At 40.4% G+C, this 18,102-nt stretch overlaps 2 protein-coding genes and 1 pseudogene across 2 annotated transcripts; 1 reads left to right on the top strand and 2 right to left on the bottom strand.

Moving 5' to 3' along the window:
- The first annotated feature begins 232 nt into the window (after nucleotides 1–232).
- On the top strand, nucleotides 233–3,196 carry LOC130140536 (lysine histidine transporter 2-like; annotated as a pseudogene).
- Nucleotides 3,197–5,003: 1,807 nt separating this feature from the next.
- Nucleotides 5,004–12,766, bottom strand: LOC115670255 (folylpolyglutamate synthase). The gene is made up of 16 exons (XM_056319866.1): nucleotides 12,574–12,766; nucleotides 12,337–12,476; nucleotides 12,137–12,202; nucleotides 11,163–11,272; nucleotides 10,933–10,993; nucleotides 10,709–10,792; nucleotides 10,553–10,609; nucleotides 10,357–10,417; nucleotides 9,603–9,649; nucleotides 9,415–9,492; nucleotides 8,902–9,066; nucleotides 8,534–8,827; nucleotides 7,797–7,875; nucleotides 6,763–6,915; nucleotides 6,520–6,680; nucleotides 5,004–5,483 (listed from the first exon to the last, which is right to left on the bottom strand). The coding sequence occupies exons 1-16, from the start codon at nucleotides 12,581–12,583 to the stop codon at nucleotides 5,424–5,426; spliced, it is 1,626 nt and encodes a 541-aa protein (XP_056175841.1). The 5' UTR covers nucleotides 12,584–12,766; the 3' UTR covers nucleotides 5,004–5,423.
- Nucleotides 12,767–14,777: 2,011 nt separating this feature from the next.
- On the bottom strand, nucleotides 14,778–15,848 carry LOC130140537 (probable glycosyltransferase At5g20260). The gene has a single exon (XM_056320164.1). It carries the CDS (start codon nucleotides 15,846–15,848, stop codon nucleotides 14,778–14,780), a length of 1,071 nt encoding a protein of 356 aa, XP_056176139.1.
- Between the last annotated feature and the right edge of the window lie 2,254 nt (nucleotides 15,849–18,102).

Consider the following 18,102-nt stretch of genomic DNA (forward strand, 5'->3'; position numbering starts at 1 on the left):
GTATCAAAAACGGATGTGTTGCCCTCAAATGCAAATCCGTCCAAAACAAGTTATTGGGTTGGAGGTTTATTTCCATACTCATAGAAGCCATCGACTAGTTTCCTAGGGTAGACCACCACATCGAGCATACATAACCCTCCATCTGTTTATGTTAGTGCTTCATTTCTCTCATCCTCCTCCGGTGATGTTCTGCCGGTGATTCCCGTCGTTCCATGGGGACTCGGGGCGGCGACGGTGATGTAAGTCCGCTGCTGATTTACTTAGTCCTAGTGTTGAGTGATTCGGTCAAGATCGTCATATCTGTAGGAGGAACTGTTGCTCGCTTTCGTGATTAATGGTGAATATGTTATGTGGTTTGATCGAGGACAGGACGACGGACGATCGGCGAAGCAGAAGGAAATCGATGATTGGCTTCCGATCACGTCTTCCAGGAATGCGAAATGGCGGTACTCGACCTTTCACAACGTCGCTGCCATGGTTGGAGCTGGTGTTCTGAGTCTCCCTTACGCAATGTCAGAGCTTAAATGATAACGAACTCTAAAATCGAACCTAATATTTCGAATCAAAACTATACAAAGCCGAATCGAGTCATACAAAAAGATTAGATGCTCAAATCAAGATACAGTCTTTTAACTCAGAAGAACATCAAAATCTTTCCTTAAACCGGGTATAAAGTAGTTCCATAACTTAGCACAATATCTTTTTAACTCCTGTTAGACTCGGGTCCTGGTGTGGTAATATTGGTACTGTCATGGGTCATCACACTGTACACCCTGAGCAAATGGTGGAGATGCACGAGATGGTCCCTGGGAAGCGTTCGGCGAGAAACTCGGCCTTTAGCTGCTTGTTGAGGTCGGTGTCGACATCGTGTACAAGGTCACGGGAGGGAAATCGCTGCACCAGATTCACAACTTGGCCCAACCGAATGGCAAATCTCTCAAGACTACGTATTTCATCATGATATTAGCTTCAGCTCATTTTGTTCTCGCCCAAAATTTGACTCGATATCCATGGTTTCTTTGGCAGCAGCCGTCATGTCCTTAAGGTGTCAACTTCTTTTGTTCGTTCCCCCCTTCATACAACCACTACTGGCTCCAAGAAGTGCAAAGCCGTAGAAATTGATCTTGAAAGTTGGAAGAACATTACTTAGTCTTAAGGTCTATCGCAAGAGAAAGGGAACTTCAAATTATTTATAAGCTTTTAGTGTATGCACGTCAGCTGGATGTTGTCCTTGCAGCTACTCGACCACCGCGTGGACGGCCTCCGTCCACAAGGCTGTCGAAAAGAACGTCGACCACAGCTCTCGAGCCTCCACCACCTCCTGAAAGGTATTCAACACCACAATGTGGTGTTGGAGATCCAAGCCACCATCCCTTCGACCCCGGAGAAGCCATCCAAGGGCCCAATGTGGAGAGGGGTGGTGGTCGCCTACATCATCGTGGCGCTGCGTTACTTTCCTGTTCCACTACTCGGGTACTTGGTGTTCAGGAATAAGGTCGAGGACAATACTCTCATTTCGCTCGAGAAGCCTAAAGTGGTTGATCATCCTGGCCAATGCATCGGTCGTCATCCACGTCATTGTTAGCTACCAGGTATAATCTCTTGCACAAACTATGTCCGTCTAATTGCGTCGTGCAAAGGGTTTGAAAGAGTCGCAATTGCTTTAGACAGTATGTTATGGCTTGCTCTTCTCTGATATGCAAATGCTCTGGTCTAATTCTTCGACACTACTACATATACGTCCTCATTCAGCGATGATGTGAAATTTGAGAATCAAGACATCCTTCTCACTGAAAATGACTGAAAGAGTGGTTTAGCACATACCCAAAAAGAAGAAGAAAAAAAAAACAAAGAAAGAAAGAAATCTTCTTTTGGACGATGGAATAGCCGATCGAACTAAAAGTGTTATTCAGCTTCACTGTGCAATGTTTTAATCACGTGGAATGCAGCTCTATGCAATGTTTTAAAAATAATGATCGAGACGTAGTCTTGATCTCGTCCGGCCTCCCAACTCAAACGGTAAGAAATAGACTTAGGAAGTTAAGAAATAGATTTCGTACGGGAAAACAACTCAAACGGTCCCGAACATATTGTACAAATGCCAGTTTTATCTTTAACTTTTCGATTTTGCCAATTTAGTCCTAAGCTTTTTCGCGAAATTTCAATGCAGTCCTTCTGGCCAATTCTCGCCAGAAATCAATGACATGGCGGTCCTGTCATCGCCGGCCATCGAAATTGACAAAATTAAAAAGTTTATAAAAGAATTAACATCCATGCATCGCCGGCCATCGAAATTGGCAAAATTAAAAAGTTTATAACAGAATTAACATCCATGCAATAGGTACGGGACCGATTGTATAATTTCCACGATTTCGTACAATGGGCGCAACCGGGTACAACATTCCAATTGGTTGTACGCGCACGCCTTCCCTTTGTCTGCAATTGGTTGTGCATCACATGTACTCAATCCATGTAGGTGTAATTAAGTCAGATCGACTTAATGCGACGGATTATAATCACTAATCAATCTTGTGCAATTACTCCACAACTTACAAAATAGAGTTTTATTTGTCGAATCCGTGGCAAATCCAATGGAATGACAAGCGGAGAAGGATAACGTATCTCTCGCTCCAATCAATTGGTCAGTTGACATTGCTAGCCTGAAAAGATAATTGAAATCTTACGAATATTAGAGTGGTTAAACGCTTTACTCTTGAATGCAACAAATTCTCTTGTCGAAACAAAAGGATGGGTTCTCCCGTCGAATGTAATCTTGGCGGCACGCATGTCGCCTTATAGGGTAGAGTCTTATCCGATCAATACACACGAAAAGAACGATTTTTGAAATTAGTTGAGCCAATTCATTCGAAAATGTTCAAATATTCCATTTTCTTCACTTTAGAAAAAGATAATTGGAATCTTGTGGAATCCATTATTCCAGCTAACAAAAGGAAGATTCATAGTTTGGGGTAATCAAATGCCTATTCTTAGTTCGTTGTTTGTTGCTCAAGTATTGGTTGGCCCAAAAAAAAAAAATGGTCGCGCTGGAATTAAAAAGAAAAAAAATTATAATTTTGTCAATTTCATTTTGCAGTTTTTAATGCCTCTTTTTAACTTGGAAAAGCAATTTCTTTTTGGGAAGGTCCTCGATCATGCCCATTCCCATGTTGCTATTATTATTATTATTATTATTTGACCAACCCACAGTTTTGGTATGATAAGATTGAATTATCATTGCACATGATCACCAAATAAATCATCATATCAATCCACGTGATTCATTCAACCACAGGACTTTCTCTATTTCTTTCTTCAATTGCAAGCAATGAGAATTTTCATTTTTTCTATATTTAAAGACGTAAAATTGCTTACTCGATTCCATAACGTAGTTACGTCGCTCAAGTGTTGCGTGGAAGTATGTAAAGTTATCTCATTTTTTTTCTAATCCAAAAAATTACCACAAATTGACAATAAATATCCTAAATCTCAGAATATCTCAGAATTCGGAATTAAAAATAAATATAATTTACACGACTTTAAGTGTAGGTTCCCAGGGAAATTAATTTTAAATAAGGAGTTATGATTAGCAAAGTTTGATTATGGATGCAAAATGAATGTAGGACGAATTTGACATATTGGCCTTTTCCATTCGGCTTTGTCCTCTTTGCTTTGGACACGTTGGCCTGTCGATTTACATGACATCCTGAAGATGAAATTATCATAGTTTAGAACGTATGTCTTCACATTAAATGACTTACGGCTTAATTCATTAATGGAGACCCGACATGAAAGATTACACCTCTTGAACGATTGCTTTTGGGGTTTATCTCACACGGATGGGTTCGGGTCGTTTACATGTCCTATATCTTCTCCGAGTTTTATCACGGACTTTTGACTTTTAAATGAAAATTTAATTCGATTTATCGGCAATTACTATCTGGAGTGTGCCCTAGCTATACGATTACAATCATAAGTTCGATGCACGACTTAAGTCTTTAGAGTTGGATTTTCTTCTTGTCCGAATTTGCTGTACTTTGATAGAGAAGGCATTTTGAAGACCGTAGCAAAGCATAAGGACTTCCCCAACACTGGAATAGTAAGTTTTCCTGTTTAGGTAATTTTAACTAGCATAGTAATTTTCGCTTCATATATTCAGAACTCCACTTGGATATTCAGAACAAGTTCAAACTTCGAAGAAAATAGGAGTTGAAGCCAAGGAAGAGCTTCTTAGCAGTCTGTTATCTTAGGTCAGAAACATCAGCCGCCTTGGAACCAGGGACTCTTCCAACGATCAATGTAAGCTTTCAAAACTGTTTGAAGAATGTTTTGTTCTAGAAACCTCAAAAGAATGTTTTTGTCTCTGTCTCAGGATGGGGGAAGTACCGTTTACTTTCTTTTCATGTCACCTATGATGGATATATGTTACATCGTTCGACGAATAATAGTTATTAGTGGTGGCTTTGAAGGCGAATTCTTGTCTGCTACGATGTACATGTTCCGTATGATAAGATCTAAAATTGCGATAACCAACTAAAAGCTTACTGTTTTCTTGGTCGAAAAAAGCTTCCTGTTAAATGGGGCGGATTTTTTATCGGAGAATCGGTAAAATTAACATGTCTGATCTTCCAAAATCTCTTATCAGGAAGTATGTATAGGTAACGGTTTACTTGTACAAGTCCATTTTTGTTTCTCTCTTAATTTGACATGGGATAAGTGCAAAAATCGGACTTGAGGTCTGGTCGTTGGTCAATTGATGACTTTTAAGGACTTTGGTTTTATGGGGTGGAATTCAAGCGTCAAAGCTCCCACATCTTTCGAGTGGGAATATTTGGTCATCTTCCAAGTGTTAATTCTGACTTCTGACTCCTGAATTCTACCAACGGCGTGCTCTAGGCCTGATTGTGATTTAGTTTAAAACCTTAAAAGCACAATTATCCAAAAAAAATCCTGTGATTGCTATGCACATATTACCAGTTGACCAAAATGGGCGACTGAACTGCATATTTAGAAGTCGCAAAAGGAGGCCAATCCACTGTTGCTTCCCCAATGACATATGAGCAAAATACAGTTCATTCCGGTCAACAACACAACAGAGCCTGTGTTCTTCTGTAAAAGGGAGAAAAGCCCGCTCTCAACAAATATCCAAACAACCTTCTTCGCTTCGACTATTGTTCAAATGCTCGACGTCAAATAAATTAACATCGAATAAGTAGAATAATGGCAGAACACCAAAAAGAGATTCCTGCGGGTGCTGAAGAATTTCCTGGCAGTTTGACAACCAGCAATGCAGTTTCGGCATTTCAGTAAAGTTCTTTTGCTAGTGCGCAGGGGACAAGTTCCATTCAGGACAGATCCAACTCGTCCGCAATGCAATGTATTCCACAGCAAAGCAATCTAAGAAGGCTTCAAGTGGGTTGACAACTTCACCTTTTGACAAGTCTCAACACGTCACCCACGAGATGTAAAGAACCAGTCACAAGGACCTAAAATATTATCCCAAAGAAACAACTGTAAGTTAAATGATACAATCATCCAGTAGTAAAGGAACACAAAAAGGTCAAGTTGAAACGTAGCGATCATTTCTAGGAAATTTGACAACATTTGATTTTATTAAGCTTGACAAGCGATGCATCCTTCTGCAAGTTGAAAGTTTATGTCATGAATGTTTTATCAAGCCAACAGTCCATGCACCGGTTGAAAGCATTTCAAGCAAGTCAACCATACGTGAAGATTCTCATCCTAGAAGATTACTATTTCACTCTGGCTCCTTGTTCAAAAAATAAGGGAAAAGTCTGAAATAAACTAATGTGATATTCTATGGTAAATGGGTGAATTGATTAACATGTGACAAGTTTTCATGAGCTGGAAGAGTATCATAAAGAAAACTAGAAAAGATACAAGTCCTCTTTTGCCCTTCGCAAGTATTGAGAAGGCCCACATAAGAGTGGCAGAAAAGGATGCATGTAAAAAGAAAAGGTAAGAGAAGTACCCTTTTGCTAGAATTGCAAAATACAAATTTGTAGTTTCGATTCCTAGATTTGACATTCACCAAGCTTGTGTTAGTAAATTTATTGATACGACATTCTTTCAAACATAATCATCTTAAGCATTGATGTCTGATTGCTAGTAAAGAAATATTAATAATGTATTTCTCACTAGATTCGTGCCTAGGCCTCTGCAGCATTTCTGTTGTCAGGTCCCCCACTCTACTTATCAGTTGGCTATCCTCAGTTATGTACCAACTATGCAGTCAATTACCAAAAATTGTGCTTAACATCACCCAAAAACCAACATGAACGAATTAGTTAAGAATTAACATTACATTCTAGCCTAAGTTACACTTAGTTTTTTTCCAAATACAAGATGCTATAATCAAGCGAAAAAATAATATGAAAAACTGGAATGAGCAGGCCATTTCTTTCCAGAAGAGGTAATATAGATCCTGTACGTTCACAAATGGAACAGAGTTGATTCCTGACATCTGAAGCAGGTAAATGCTCTTCAATAAAGTACCCTTACCTGAAACCGCACTGAGCGATTCTGTTGTGCATTGTCCCTCAGCCACTTAATAGCTAATGGAAGAGAAGAAAACACAGCACTATTCTCACAACTTTTAATGCAAGCTTCTGTATCATCCCTAACTTCATCACCAGCGACATCTATGTTCTTGGCCTCGCCTTCTATACATCACATGTATGAAGAATATATGTGAGTGGAAGACATTGAGTAACAGAGACAGATCTAAGGCACATAAAATACTACCTTTTTCACCGTGGATAAGGTTCTCCCAAACTCTTTGCAGAGCAAGCTGCCATGACAAATCAACTTGAGAATTGCTAGGAGGTAGAGCATGTGACCCAACCTTGTAATATACAGATATGTTCGGTACAAAAAGCGCCTTCTTGAAATGCACTCCTGGACATTATAATACATATGCGTGTCATTATACATTTGTCCAAAAGACATCCTCACATTAACATACTGCCCAGCAATTCCATGCATCTGACAAATATGCGGAACTAGAGATCTTTGTGGAAATGATAACTGGCATATGCTGGAGAAGAAAATGTCCTTAAAACGGGATCAGAAAAAAAGCTGGTCAAAGAGGTTGCTTTTGGTTCAGTAGTTTGACTGCTTTGTTAGTTTGTTGGTAATGCAGTTCAGCCTATGTAAAGATCATAATTACATTTTAGTTTCAAAACATGACTCTACTCTTTGATTTACAGAGTCAGCAAAATTTTCTAGGTGCATCTTAGCTGGTCATGCAAGGATGTTATTGAACAAGCACTTCTCCAAAAATTTAAGCTGTCTGAAAACATGTCCAGAATGCATATGAGCATGTATCTTTAACACTCACTTGCATGTAAGCCAGATCTTACGCGTGACATATAGGATGTCAACGAAACAACAGCAAACAACAACACAACAACAGACGACAGTAGAAGATTCCATTGCATACTAGCAATGGCCATTGGCCACTTTCACATATACCTAGAGACTTACTAGCTAAGCTTGTATGACCATCGAAAAGTTCTACTTTCTCAATATCAGTGGGTAAGTATGGCGAAGCTATACAGAAATCAGTCTAGATCCATGTAAAGAGATGTTTGAATCTGTAGCTGAAAACAAAAATGTCAAACATTTACCCTGGCTTCATTTTTACAACTGTTGATTGAAAGCAATGTACTGGTTTCACCTTGTAAATAGTGAATATGAAGACAAATGAAAGAATGTATTTTCATATCACGACTTGGGGAAAGGACTAGTTGATGATGCAATATATATTGAACTTTTACCATGACTAGCGCATGTATTCATCAGGCGAGGAAGGAGCAACTTAGGATCTCGCACGGACATGCAGTTGAAGAGAAGTATCTGCATTGGTCAGATAAATTAGCTCAGATTCACTAGAAAGGCACAATGGATTAGTCATAGGAGCAAAACCATTCCCACATATTTTACTTCTCTACATCCCAAGGAAATCCGTGACCAATTGTGAAAAGGACACAAAAATAGAGAAACAAAATAATAGCCATCAACTTCTGCAGCTGAATTGCTAAGGTAAATTCTTGCAAAAAGCTAAGAACGTTGCCAATAATTCCAACCGACTGTCTAGTACAAGTGGAATTGGATCTGCCAACTCCTAGCTTAAGATAGTTGGAACCTATGCCAACTCTTTCCATTAAGCTGGTCCTTTTAACCACATGACAAGGTACCATGAAATACTGCCAGCCCATTGTCAATGCATAAAAGTCCATTCTTTCATACAAAGAAATTACGGTTGTATTCTGATCAACAAAGATAATATCACATGAATCTCATGATGTTTTAGATTAGAATGATGTCAATTACTGTTGGTAATATTTCATAGATTATGCACGTTCTCATTTGCTCGAACATATATCAACCCAGACTGACCATCAAAACAGAACACAAGCATACAAAAGTATCCCGTACTTTTTTTCAAATCCTACCCGTCTTTTCGATGCATCAATACTAACAATAAATATAAAACAAAGTCAATGAGCTCTACCTGTGTGGAGATTTTTCCGGAACTTTTGCCATAGTTATTGCCTAACATTGGATTTGCAGATTTAGAGTCGCCCCCTTGCTGGTTACACCAGTTCTGAGGTTGATTTTCTTCTTTAACAGCAAGAGAAAACCACTTAGCGCATACTTCCATGCTTTCAGGACTATGAGCACCATCCAAATAAAACACCAGTTCTCCTGAACTGTCAGAGTTTAATAGCCGATCCGGGACAATCTGAGCTCGCCCTTGCAAACTGGCTGATGTCAGCCCTTTAATGAACTGCTCGGGCAAATTGCTCTAGCACCCAAAAATACATTAAAGGAGGAAAGATAATCAAATACCGGCAGAAATGAACTCAGGATTATGCTTACCATCTGTTGCAGACAGATTATGTCCTGATGACCTGTCCTCTGAAGCCAAGTAGAGCATAGAGCAACAGCAAGACCAGCATTGAGAAATTGATGCTCACCCACTAGCCCAAGTTTCAGACCATTAAGTAGGTTGGCATCCAGTGGCGGTGCTACTTGAAGATTCAACTATAAGCAGAATTATTATGTTGTCAATCAACTATATGTTCACATGTGGAATTATGCAATTGAAATACAATCAATCCTTAGCTCACTAATAAGTGAGGAAAATCCAATCAAGAAAACATATAGTATTCAAGTTATTTCAGAAGAAAAACTAGACAAAGCTTGAGAAATAGACACCCGCGAGTTTTACAATTCATTTCCTGCTACAGAACTCCGTATGTTTAATAGGAAAGAAGTTTCATATTGAAAAGATTATGACCTGCGCAAAGTCAATCCTTTTATTTAAGAAGTAATCTACTTCATGCATCTTACAATTCTTGGTAACTGACCAGCGAAGCAAGAACATCTTACATCCAACTGAGAAGCTTTCTCTTCAAGCACCTGCATAGCTTCATCAGGTTGAGGCACAGTAAATGCTGGCACTCCTCGCTGGGCCACATGAAATTAGACTATATAAGCCAAATGGATCCCTAAGAAGAACAATATGCTGATAGGGTGCTAATTATATGCTTCAGCAATATACAAATGCTGAAAAACACCTTGAAGATACCAGCCTTTTCTCCAGCAATTTCTCCCAGGGTATTTCCTGTGCAACATAAAGAGATAACAATGATAAGTATTCAAAGTGGAACCAGCATCACTATTATAATTTTAGACTGAAACCATGTGATCTCAAGCCAGGACTATACCATAAGCTATATTACAACACAATATGCAATATCCATAGACAACATGATTAGATGCCTTGGATGAAAATTCATATGCGAGACATGGTACAGATTGGTCAAGATCCTTGTCAACCTTCAGAAACTACAATCTAAACTTGTCAAAAATGTGTGAAACTTCATAATGAGGTTCATGGTTTGACACATCAAAGAATTTCTTAAACTCATCAACTATAAGGAAAAAGTTAGACACATGAACAGGTTACCAAGTCACACAAAAATGTCCCATCAAGCAGCAGTAGTTTACAGATAAAAAGTCTGAAAGTTGACATTCAACAGGAAACTTGAGGGAGCCCTTCAATAACGTGTGCATTGTGGACAGCAGGCTTCTTGCTTATTGAACTCATAATATCGCTCGAGTGACCTGCAGGTCTACTCCAAGCTAGTATAGAATGCATTTTGGCACCCAGACCACTAACCAGCAAAATTTGGGCCAGTAAGGAACCATTCATTCTCTATGAAACACTGTTTGGGTTTACACTACTCAAGATACTCAAGCACAATTCATGGCAGATACTTTATATATTAATGAATTTAATACAAATAAATGAGGAAATTGAAGTCTAACCAAGAATCTCCATGTGGTCAAACCCCAGAGAAGATATACCGCAGACTATCGGTGCCTCAACCTGCAGAGTTGATGCATGCATAATCACTTTAGGGGCAGCTTACTAATTTAAGTCCTAGTTGTCACTTTTGTATAAGCCATTAGAAAGGTGGAGTGCATCTCAAAACTACTCCTTGTACAACAATTGAGCACATACCACGTTTGTTGCATCAAATTTTCCTCCTAAACCGACCTCTAAGATGGCAACGTCCACCTGTAAAGCGAACACATAATTGAAAAGGGAATCATCTACTAATATTCAAAAGAGACAAAGAAACTCCTAGTAAGAATCCAAGTGTTATATCGAACTAACTTGCTCTGCTGCAAATATCTTAAAGGCGAGTAAGGCAAGGAAACGAAAATAAGTAGGCATTGGTACATCCTCACTAGCTTTTTCCTGCATACAGAAAGACAGTCATCCAAATCAGAGCTAGAGAAAAATAACTGAAAAAACAATGGCCTGGTTGCAGCAGTCTCAATAGGACACCACCGCAGCAGACATACACTTAATGACGTGACAATGGCGTGCGTGAATACCTTTAGTCTATCATAGCACCACCAGAAGTATGCCAAAAATTTCTCTTCGCAAATGTCCTCACTGAAGCCAAAAACATGAGAAGGAAAATTACTGAATTTGTCATGCAACACACACCCAAAAGGCATAGTAGAAAATCATCCATCCGTCTATTCGGATGCTCTTTAAACCAACCCAACCAAGGAAAGCTAAAGGATGTTTTGGAAAGTCCAACCAAAAAAGTGAAACTCACCCATCCAAACGAAATCTTTCACACACATCGATGAGGTGAGGTGATGTAAAAAGTCCAGTTCGGAACCCACAATTACGGAGTATCGATTCTGTAAAAGTGCATGTGGATCCCTTTTCAGGTCCAACAGCAAAAAGTAATCAGCACGAAGAAATTTCACTGAATTTAGATACTACCACGCTGTAAGACTCAAAAGTCCTAGTATGATACAGCTACATTATGACTTACTAATTAAATTATGACTTAATATTGGCCAAGAGCAAGCTTATGCAAAGTATAAAGACATCCCACACAAATGGTTCTACGAAACCTGCATAAATTAAACATACACTCCATCCAATAAAATTACAATGAACTCCTAAAAATTAAAATGCCAGAGAATAATGAGTAGACAGTTTGAAATAACACCTGCTCACAAACTAGTATCAACTTACAATTTCCATGGAAAAAGACAAACTAAAAAGTCGCAGAAAAATAATACTTCCCAAAAGTCATTTATTCAGATTTTAGGAGTAGTCTATGTTGACTTTCTACACTGTCCAAAAAGAAACAGTGAGCAGAAAATGAATAAAGCCCTGCTGAAGCTCTCTGATTAAATGGTGAAACAAGTGAGAACCCAAACATCACTGCAGCAGTCTGCTTTAAGTTAGCAAGCTGAAACCCAATACCGATGCCCCGAAAGAGCATTAGGTAGCTTAGGGAAGTAGAATTAGGTACCAATGCCCCTCATAAGCTGACAGCAGCAATTCAGAATGAGCCTCCCTTATACATAAAAATACTGAATCTAGCCAAGCAAATTGGAATACAAAGAGAGACGCCAACAGTCGATCATTGAATTGATCTTATTAACGCCTGCAGACACTTGGCCGTTTCGAGCATTGCACCCAGAAAGCAGAGCATCTTCGAACATAAATACATCCAGACGCATAAAAATGAGATGAACTTCATCTGGTGAATCAAGCAAAAATGCCTAGTACCTTGCCCTTGGTGCCAGCCACATGGATGACCTTCATCTGCGGGATTTGCTGATCCAAATCCAACATCTAAAATCGGAAAACCACGAACAAAGACAAAAAATAAAAGGAGAGAAAAAACAAATGAAGTAGTCCTCGCTCGCTTATCTAACCAAACAGAGAGAATCAACCACAAGAGCTCCACCAAAAAAAAAAAAGGTCACCTTCAGATAATCGAAAAGCAAATCGAACCGGTCGCCCTTGTTGCTCTTGTCGGCGCGGCTGCGCTTGGTGATCAGAGAAGACAGCGCCTCCATCGCCTCCTCGTACGGGGAAGCCGCGGGCCCCGCCGAACCGCCCTCACCTGCGGATGCACAGAATCGTCAAGCGAGCACCAACCGAGAGCAACCCGAATTCGCAAATCCAGCAAAATGACCCGTCGCCGCCGGACGGGGAAGTACCTTCCGCCATGCTTTCCTCCACCTCCTCCTCCGCGCCCCGCTCCTCGGGACCTGAAACACGGTCAACAGCGACGGAGTGAAGCTTCCGTTCACGGCGATGACCTTCGAGGCATGCACAACGCACACATGCAGATTGGAGAGATACACGTCGCGAGGAATGCCCGAAGCTCGCGCACGCGCGCAGAGAGAGAGGGAATCGGAGGCGAGGCGGAGGCGAGCGGTGGCGAGCGGCGGAGGGATTCGGGTGAGGCGGAGGAGGGAACGAGCTCGAACGGGTGGCGATGGCGAAGGAGTGGGTGGGAGGGTGGTGGATGAACGACGACGATAGAAGGAGGGCTGATAGCGACCGGAGACCGAGGAATCAAAGTGCAGCAGTTTATGCATTGTAATTTTTATTTTTATTTTTATTTGGTTCTTTGTCTTATGGTTGGTGGTGCGTGAACTCGAGGCAATTAAATTAATTTTCAAATAATGTGTCCCAAAAATATTCTCCTAGAAAAATTAAATAAAAAGTTTACACAGATACTTTAGTTATTTACTATCATTATCTAACTCTACAATAGAAATTGGAGACTTACCGACTACCATAAAAACACGTAGTAGCTCTAGAAAACTTATCAAGTGATTTGAGCTCAGATGTGCCAATACATCTTCATGTATTCTCGCTTTTTAGTGAGGTCAAATTTCAACGTACCGAACATCGTATTTCACACGAGTAGCATGTGCTCACGAGGCTAGTGTTGTCCTCCGATGGAGAAATCCTTACTTGCTAAAATAATAGAAAATGGCCATTCTTAAACAGGGAAATTCCATTTTTATAATTCGTCGAGTTTTTTTTATCACTTAGCAAATGGAATTTTAGAAGCTAATACCATAAATCAATAAAGAAACTAAAAAGAACCTAGTCAATTAGAAAAGATACTAACATAAAGCAGCAATGATGATTACTAATGCATTTATTAAGTTGTTCGCTTCCATTAGGATGATAAAGCTTGCAATTTCGCAATATTATCCTGCATATTGAGTTCTTTAATCCGTGTCAATAAAGCTTGCAATTTCGCAATATTATCCTGCATATTGAGTTCTTTAATCCGTGTCAGTAATTCTTAATCTTAAGAATAGTAAGTTTTCCTAATTAGTTAATTTTAACTAGCATGGTAACTCTCGTGTTCATATATTGTCGGGAGCGCAAGTTGTTAATGCGTATTAGTAAATCACCACTCGGTCATAACAAAATTGACCTTTAAATTTAGAAGGCCGTGATATAAATATAAATAAAAGTTGGCTAGCGATTTACATGTGTATTAATAGCTAATGAAAAATGCATTATCGTGTCTAAAATTTGTAAATAAAATGCATTCGAATTTTAATATTTTCAAATAGAAGAATCAATGTCCCAGTAACATGTCCAAAAAGTGTAATCGGGTACACATGTTAACTTCCCATCATTTCGAGCTTTGAAAAATTTTTAAATGTGATTGTTTTGATGTTCTTTAGGAACAGCCGGTGCCTAATGTGGTGCCACAGTAAGGGAGTAACTTTACTCCTAGAATTATCACCCCTAACAACATTGAGAAATTACCAATTGTCGCTAATTAAAATTAATAGAATTAATGGAAGCACTCAATTACACTTTTGTATAAGCTTAAGGACTTAAATCATATGCTCGCTTAATATTTTGGAACTTTCGATCCACATATTTCATGTTGTAAAAAGAGAAGCATCAGCAACTTTTCAATAAAACCAACGAATTCCATGTAGAGAAGTAAATTTTGCGTGAAAATATTGTCCAGAATAACAAACTCTCAATTCTCGATGATAATTTTGTAATTAAACTAGTCACGGAGTTCGAATATCGAAATTACAACTGATAGGTAAATGATCCATATATTAATGTATATAAAGATCGGCGACTCGTGTTAGACTAATGAACGCATTTATTATTCGTGTCAATATGTGTTAACATGACTATCGTAATTTGATTCTCTACCTTAAATAATTCACTTTCGACATATAAAATTAAGCGTATCATTCGTGTTATATTTGGATTTTTTATTTGTAATGCCCGTTTTGCCTTGTATCGTACAAATAATTTGTGCAAATATGTGGAGCCATGCTTTATCAGAGCAGAATAAAGTTTTTCAGTGGGAACTAGAAAATTAAATAACGACTTTTTTCTTGACCGGAAAAATAAACTGATCGATCTAACTCCAATCTCTCCGCGCGTATCTGATCGTGTGCCGTCTGAGCCAAAGCTGATACACCACCATGTGGAACGCATCCAACGGCTGAGGCGACTGGTTCCACGCCAAGTGCCTGCTCGCGGCCACGCACGATCCCCTCATCCGCTCCACGCGCTCCCTCGTCATCCCCCTCAGCGCGCGCTTCACCCCCGCCGCCCCGCCGCCGCTCCCGACGAACACCGCCATCTCCTGCCACCTCAGCACGTCGATCAGCGGTAGGTCCTGGATCGGCCGGTCCGTGATCACCACCGGCACGCACCCGAACCGCATCGCGTCCCCGATCCCCGACACGTCGCCTCCGTAGTCAAACAAGCAGAACTCGCTCGTCGCGAGCCGGCGCTCGAAGGTCTCCCGATCCGACGGCTCAGACTCGATCAGGAAGTCCCGATCTCCGGCTAACCGGCCGGCCAGGCCCGGGTCCTTGATCGCGCCGAGCCTCGCGTACGCCAGGTGCTCGGCCGGCCCGTCCGACGGCGGCGCGCGAGGCTCGCCCTCGCCGACCCGAGCAGCGCCCGCCGGAGGCAGGGCCACGTCCTTGTGGGGGACGAACCTGCCGCCCGACGCCGGGAAGCACGACAACTGGACGGAGTTCTTCTTCAGCTCGAGGAGGTTCCGGTCCGACCCGAACCCGATCCCGTCGCAGGAGGCGTAGAAGTGGTCGGCCCCGAGCGTTCGGTTCCAGTAGGGGAGGTCCGCGCGGAGGTCCCGGACGACGCGCGCGACGGAGCGCGAGGAGAGGCCGCCGTCGAAGGGGACGAAGAAGAGGTGGGCCTCGCTAGGGTTCTCGGTGACGAAGCGGCTGCCGAGGAGGGAAGCGAGGAAGAGCGATTCGGCTTCGGATTTGAACTTGAAGGCCCTGCGGGCGTCGTAGACGAAGATCCTGAAGTTCCCCAGCATGTCGTCGTAGTCGGCGGCGAAGATGGCGGGCGATAGATACGGCGGCGGAGGAGGAGGAGTGGAGGAGTGTACGGACGGTGGAGCGAGGAGAGAGAATAGGAAGAGGAGGAGGAAAGAGAGGTCGGCGACGAGCATTTTCGCCGGAGGCGGAGGAGAGAGGAGGAGCGATTTGCGTTGTGATCAAAGCAAGACATTTGATGGGGGAAGAATCGGGGGAGGTCCGTGGCGTTTTGTGAGGTCGGACAAAACAAGTCATCGCCGGCGGCGAGCGTTGACTTAGAAGATGAAATTTCGGGTTTGGATCGGAATCGGGTCGTCCGGATCGATGTTTCGGAGAATTGAACACACTGCCGTCTGATCTTTTGGTCCTTTCCTAACCTTTTAATAAAAGAAATATACAAAATATTCCAAACCATTCTTTGTAGCTAAAAATTCAATTTTTCTTACAAATAAAGTAAATATCATAGCCAACATGCATGCGATTCTACTAGTAAAGGGATTGGTTAGGTAAGGTCCGGAGTTCAATCACCCTGAGCAATAAGCAATGAATGCATTTGTACATAAAAAAGAGGTATGAAACAAAAAAAAGAAGTGAATATAAGAGATATTACAATATAAATGGATTTATTGACGGAAACCCACTCGAACACAATGATGAATGAAGACTCTATAGAGTCTGGCTCAATGAACTAACTTATTAAGATTATAGTATAAATGAATTTATCGATAGGAATCCACTCGAACACAACAATGAATTTAATACTTTATTGAGCACGACTCGATGAACTGGATTATTAGTAGTACTGAGAAAATTGTTCAAGAATAGATGATGAAACTTTTTGGTAATACCGAGTTTACTTAATAAATGATTATAAAATTCAAATGACAATTTAACACTTCGTAGTATTTATCATTTAGAGAAGGAGTGGAAGAAAAGGTTTTTTTGGAGGATAGAGATATCACTGCTTGTGACTAAATATTCGATCCAGTCTCTACATATATTTTCTTATATGTTCACCAGAAGTCATAAAATTTGTCACCAAAGTGTAATTGAGTCCTAAAACTTGCAAAATGTGCAATCGAGTCCCAAAACTTGTCAAATTGGTTAAATTGATTCCTAAAGTTAACACTGTCCAAATCGACTAATGAAAAATACTGACGTGATTTTTATTTTTTCTATCTTACGTGGCAATGACGTGACCTTTTTCAATCATTATTTTAATGTTAATTTTATTTAAATTAAATTTGAAAAGTAAGCTAAAATTTAAAAAATTTAAAAAAAGGGAGGTGGAGGATAAGCGGCGGGGAGGACCCTCCCCGCTGCCGCCACCTCACCATCGCCACGAGGGGTCAACGAGGGTGGAGGGACGGTAGGCGAGGGCTTGCGGGCCCTCCCTAAGATTGGGCGAGGGTCGCTGACCCTTACCCAGACTTGGCCGAGGATCGCCAGTGGCAAGCCACATGGTATTTTTTTTTTGCCACATCGTCCACATTTAACCAACAAAGCTTTACCTAATTAATTTGTCATTCACAAATTTTTGTCTCTTTTATTTTAAATTTTAAGATAAAACATCTTGACTTTTTTTAAAAAAAATTATGTTATTTAGGATAAAGCTCATCAAAGAAATATTATCCATACGATTTAGGAAAAATATATTTTGATTTGAAATTCGAAAAGATACATACCGAAAAAACTATCTTCCAATAAAATTTTCAGCTATATTATTTTGAGCATAACTCGTGATAGTAAGATTATCCACTTGTAAATTAAAAGTAAAGGAGAAATATATCTAATTACATAAAAAATGTCGAAGAGATGCGCGTAATTTTTCCTTTATCATTGCGAAAAAAGATAAATAAATGGAGTGAAAAAAAAAGGAGGCTTGTTCTTTTTTCGACCCCAAAAAAAAAAAGGAGGCCTACGTCAGTCTCCGAAAAGAAAAAGTGTGACATTAACATCGTCAGTCTCCGAAAAGAAAAACTAATCCTAATCATATGAAGAAACGCCCACGAAGGCCTACCACCTACCTACTCATAATATTAAAAAAAAAAAAAGGGAAAGAAATCAGAAACCAGAGACTCCTCTTTGACCGTCGGATCAGACGACCATCTCTACGTGGCAATGCATCCGCTGCCCCGCCAAGATAAGCTGGCTTGACACGTGTATGGACGCGATCCCCCGCCCAAATTCTTTCCATTTGCCCTTCTTTTTCTTTTTTTCTTCCAACAACTCGACATATCCGGAAATACTCAAGCTAATTGACAAAATGTAAGTTCATACAACCAATTACGGACAATGTCGAAATTGCCGTGCCGCAGCCTATGAAATACATCGTTTTTTTTAAAAAAAAAGAAGGCGCAATGAAATCACGTATTTTCGCGATGATAA

Source organism: Syzygium oleosum, unplaced genomic scaffold (genome assembly GCF_021117445.2).
Source record: "Syzygium oleosum isolate NSW1041296 unplaced genomic scaffold, Sole_v2.1 Sole_v2.19, whole genome shotgun sequence".
Lineage (NCBI taxonomy): Eukaryota > Viridiplantae > Streptophyta > Magnoliopsida > Myrtales > Myrtaceae > Syzygium > Syzygium oleosum.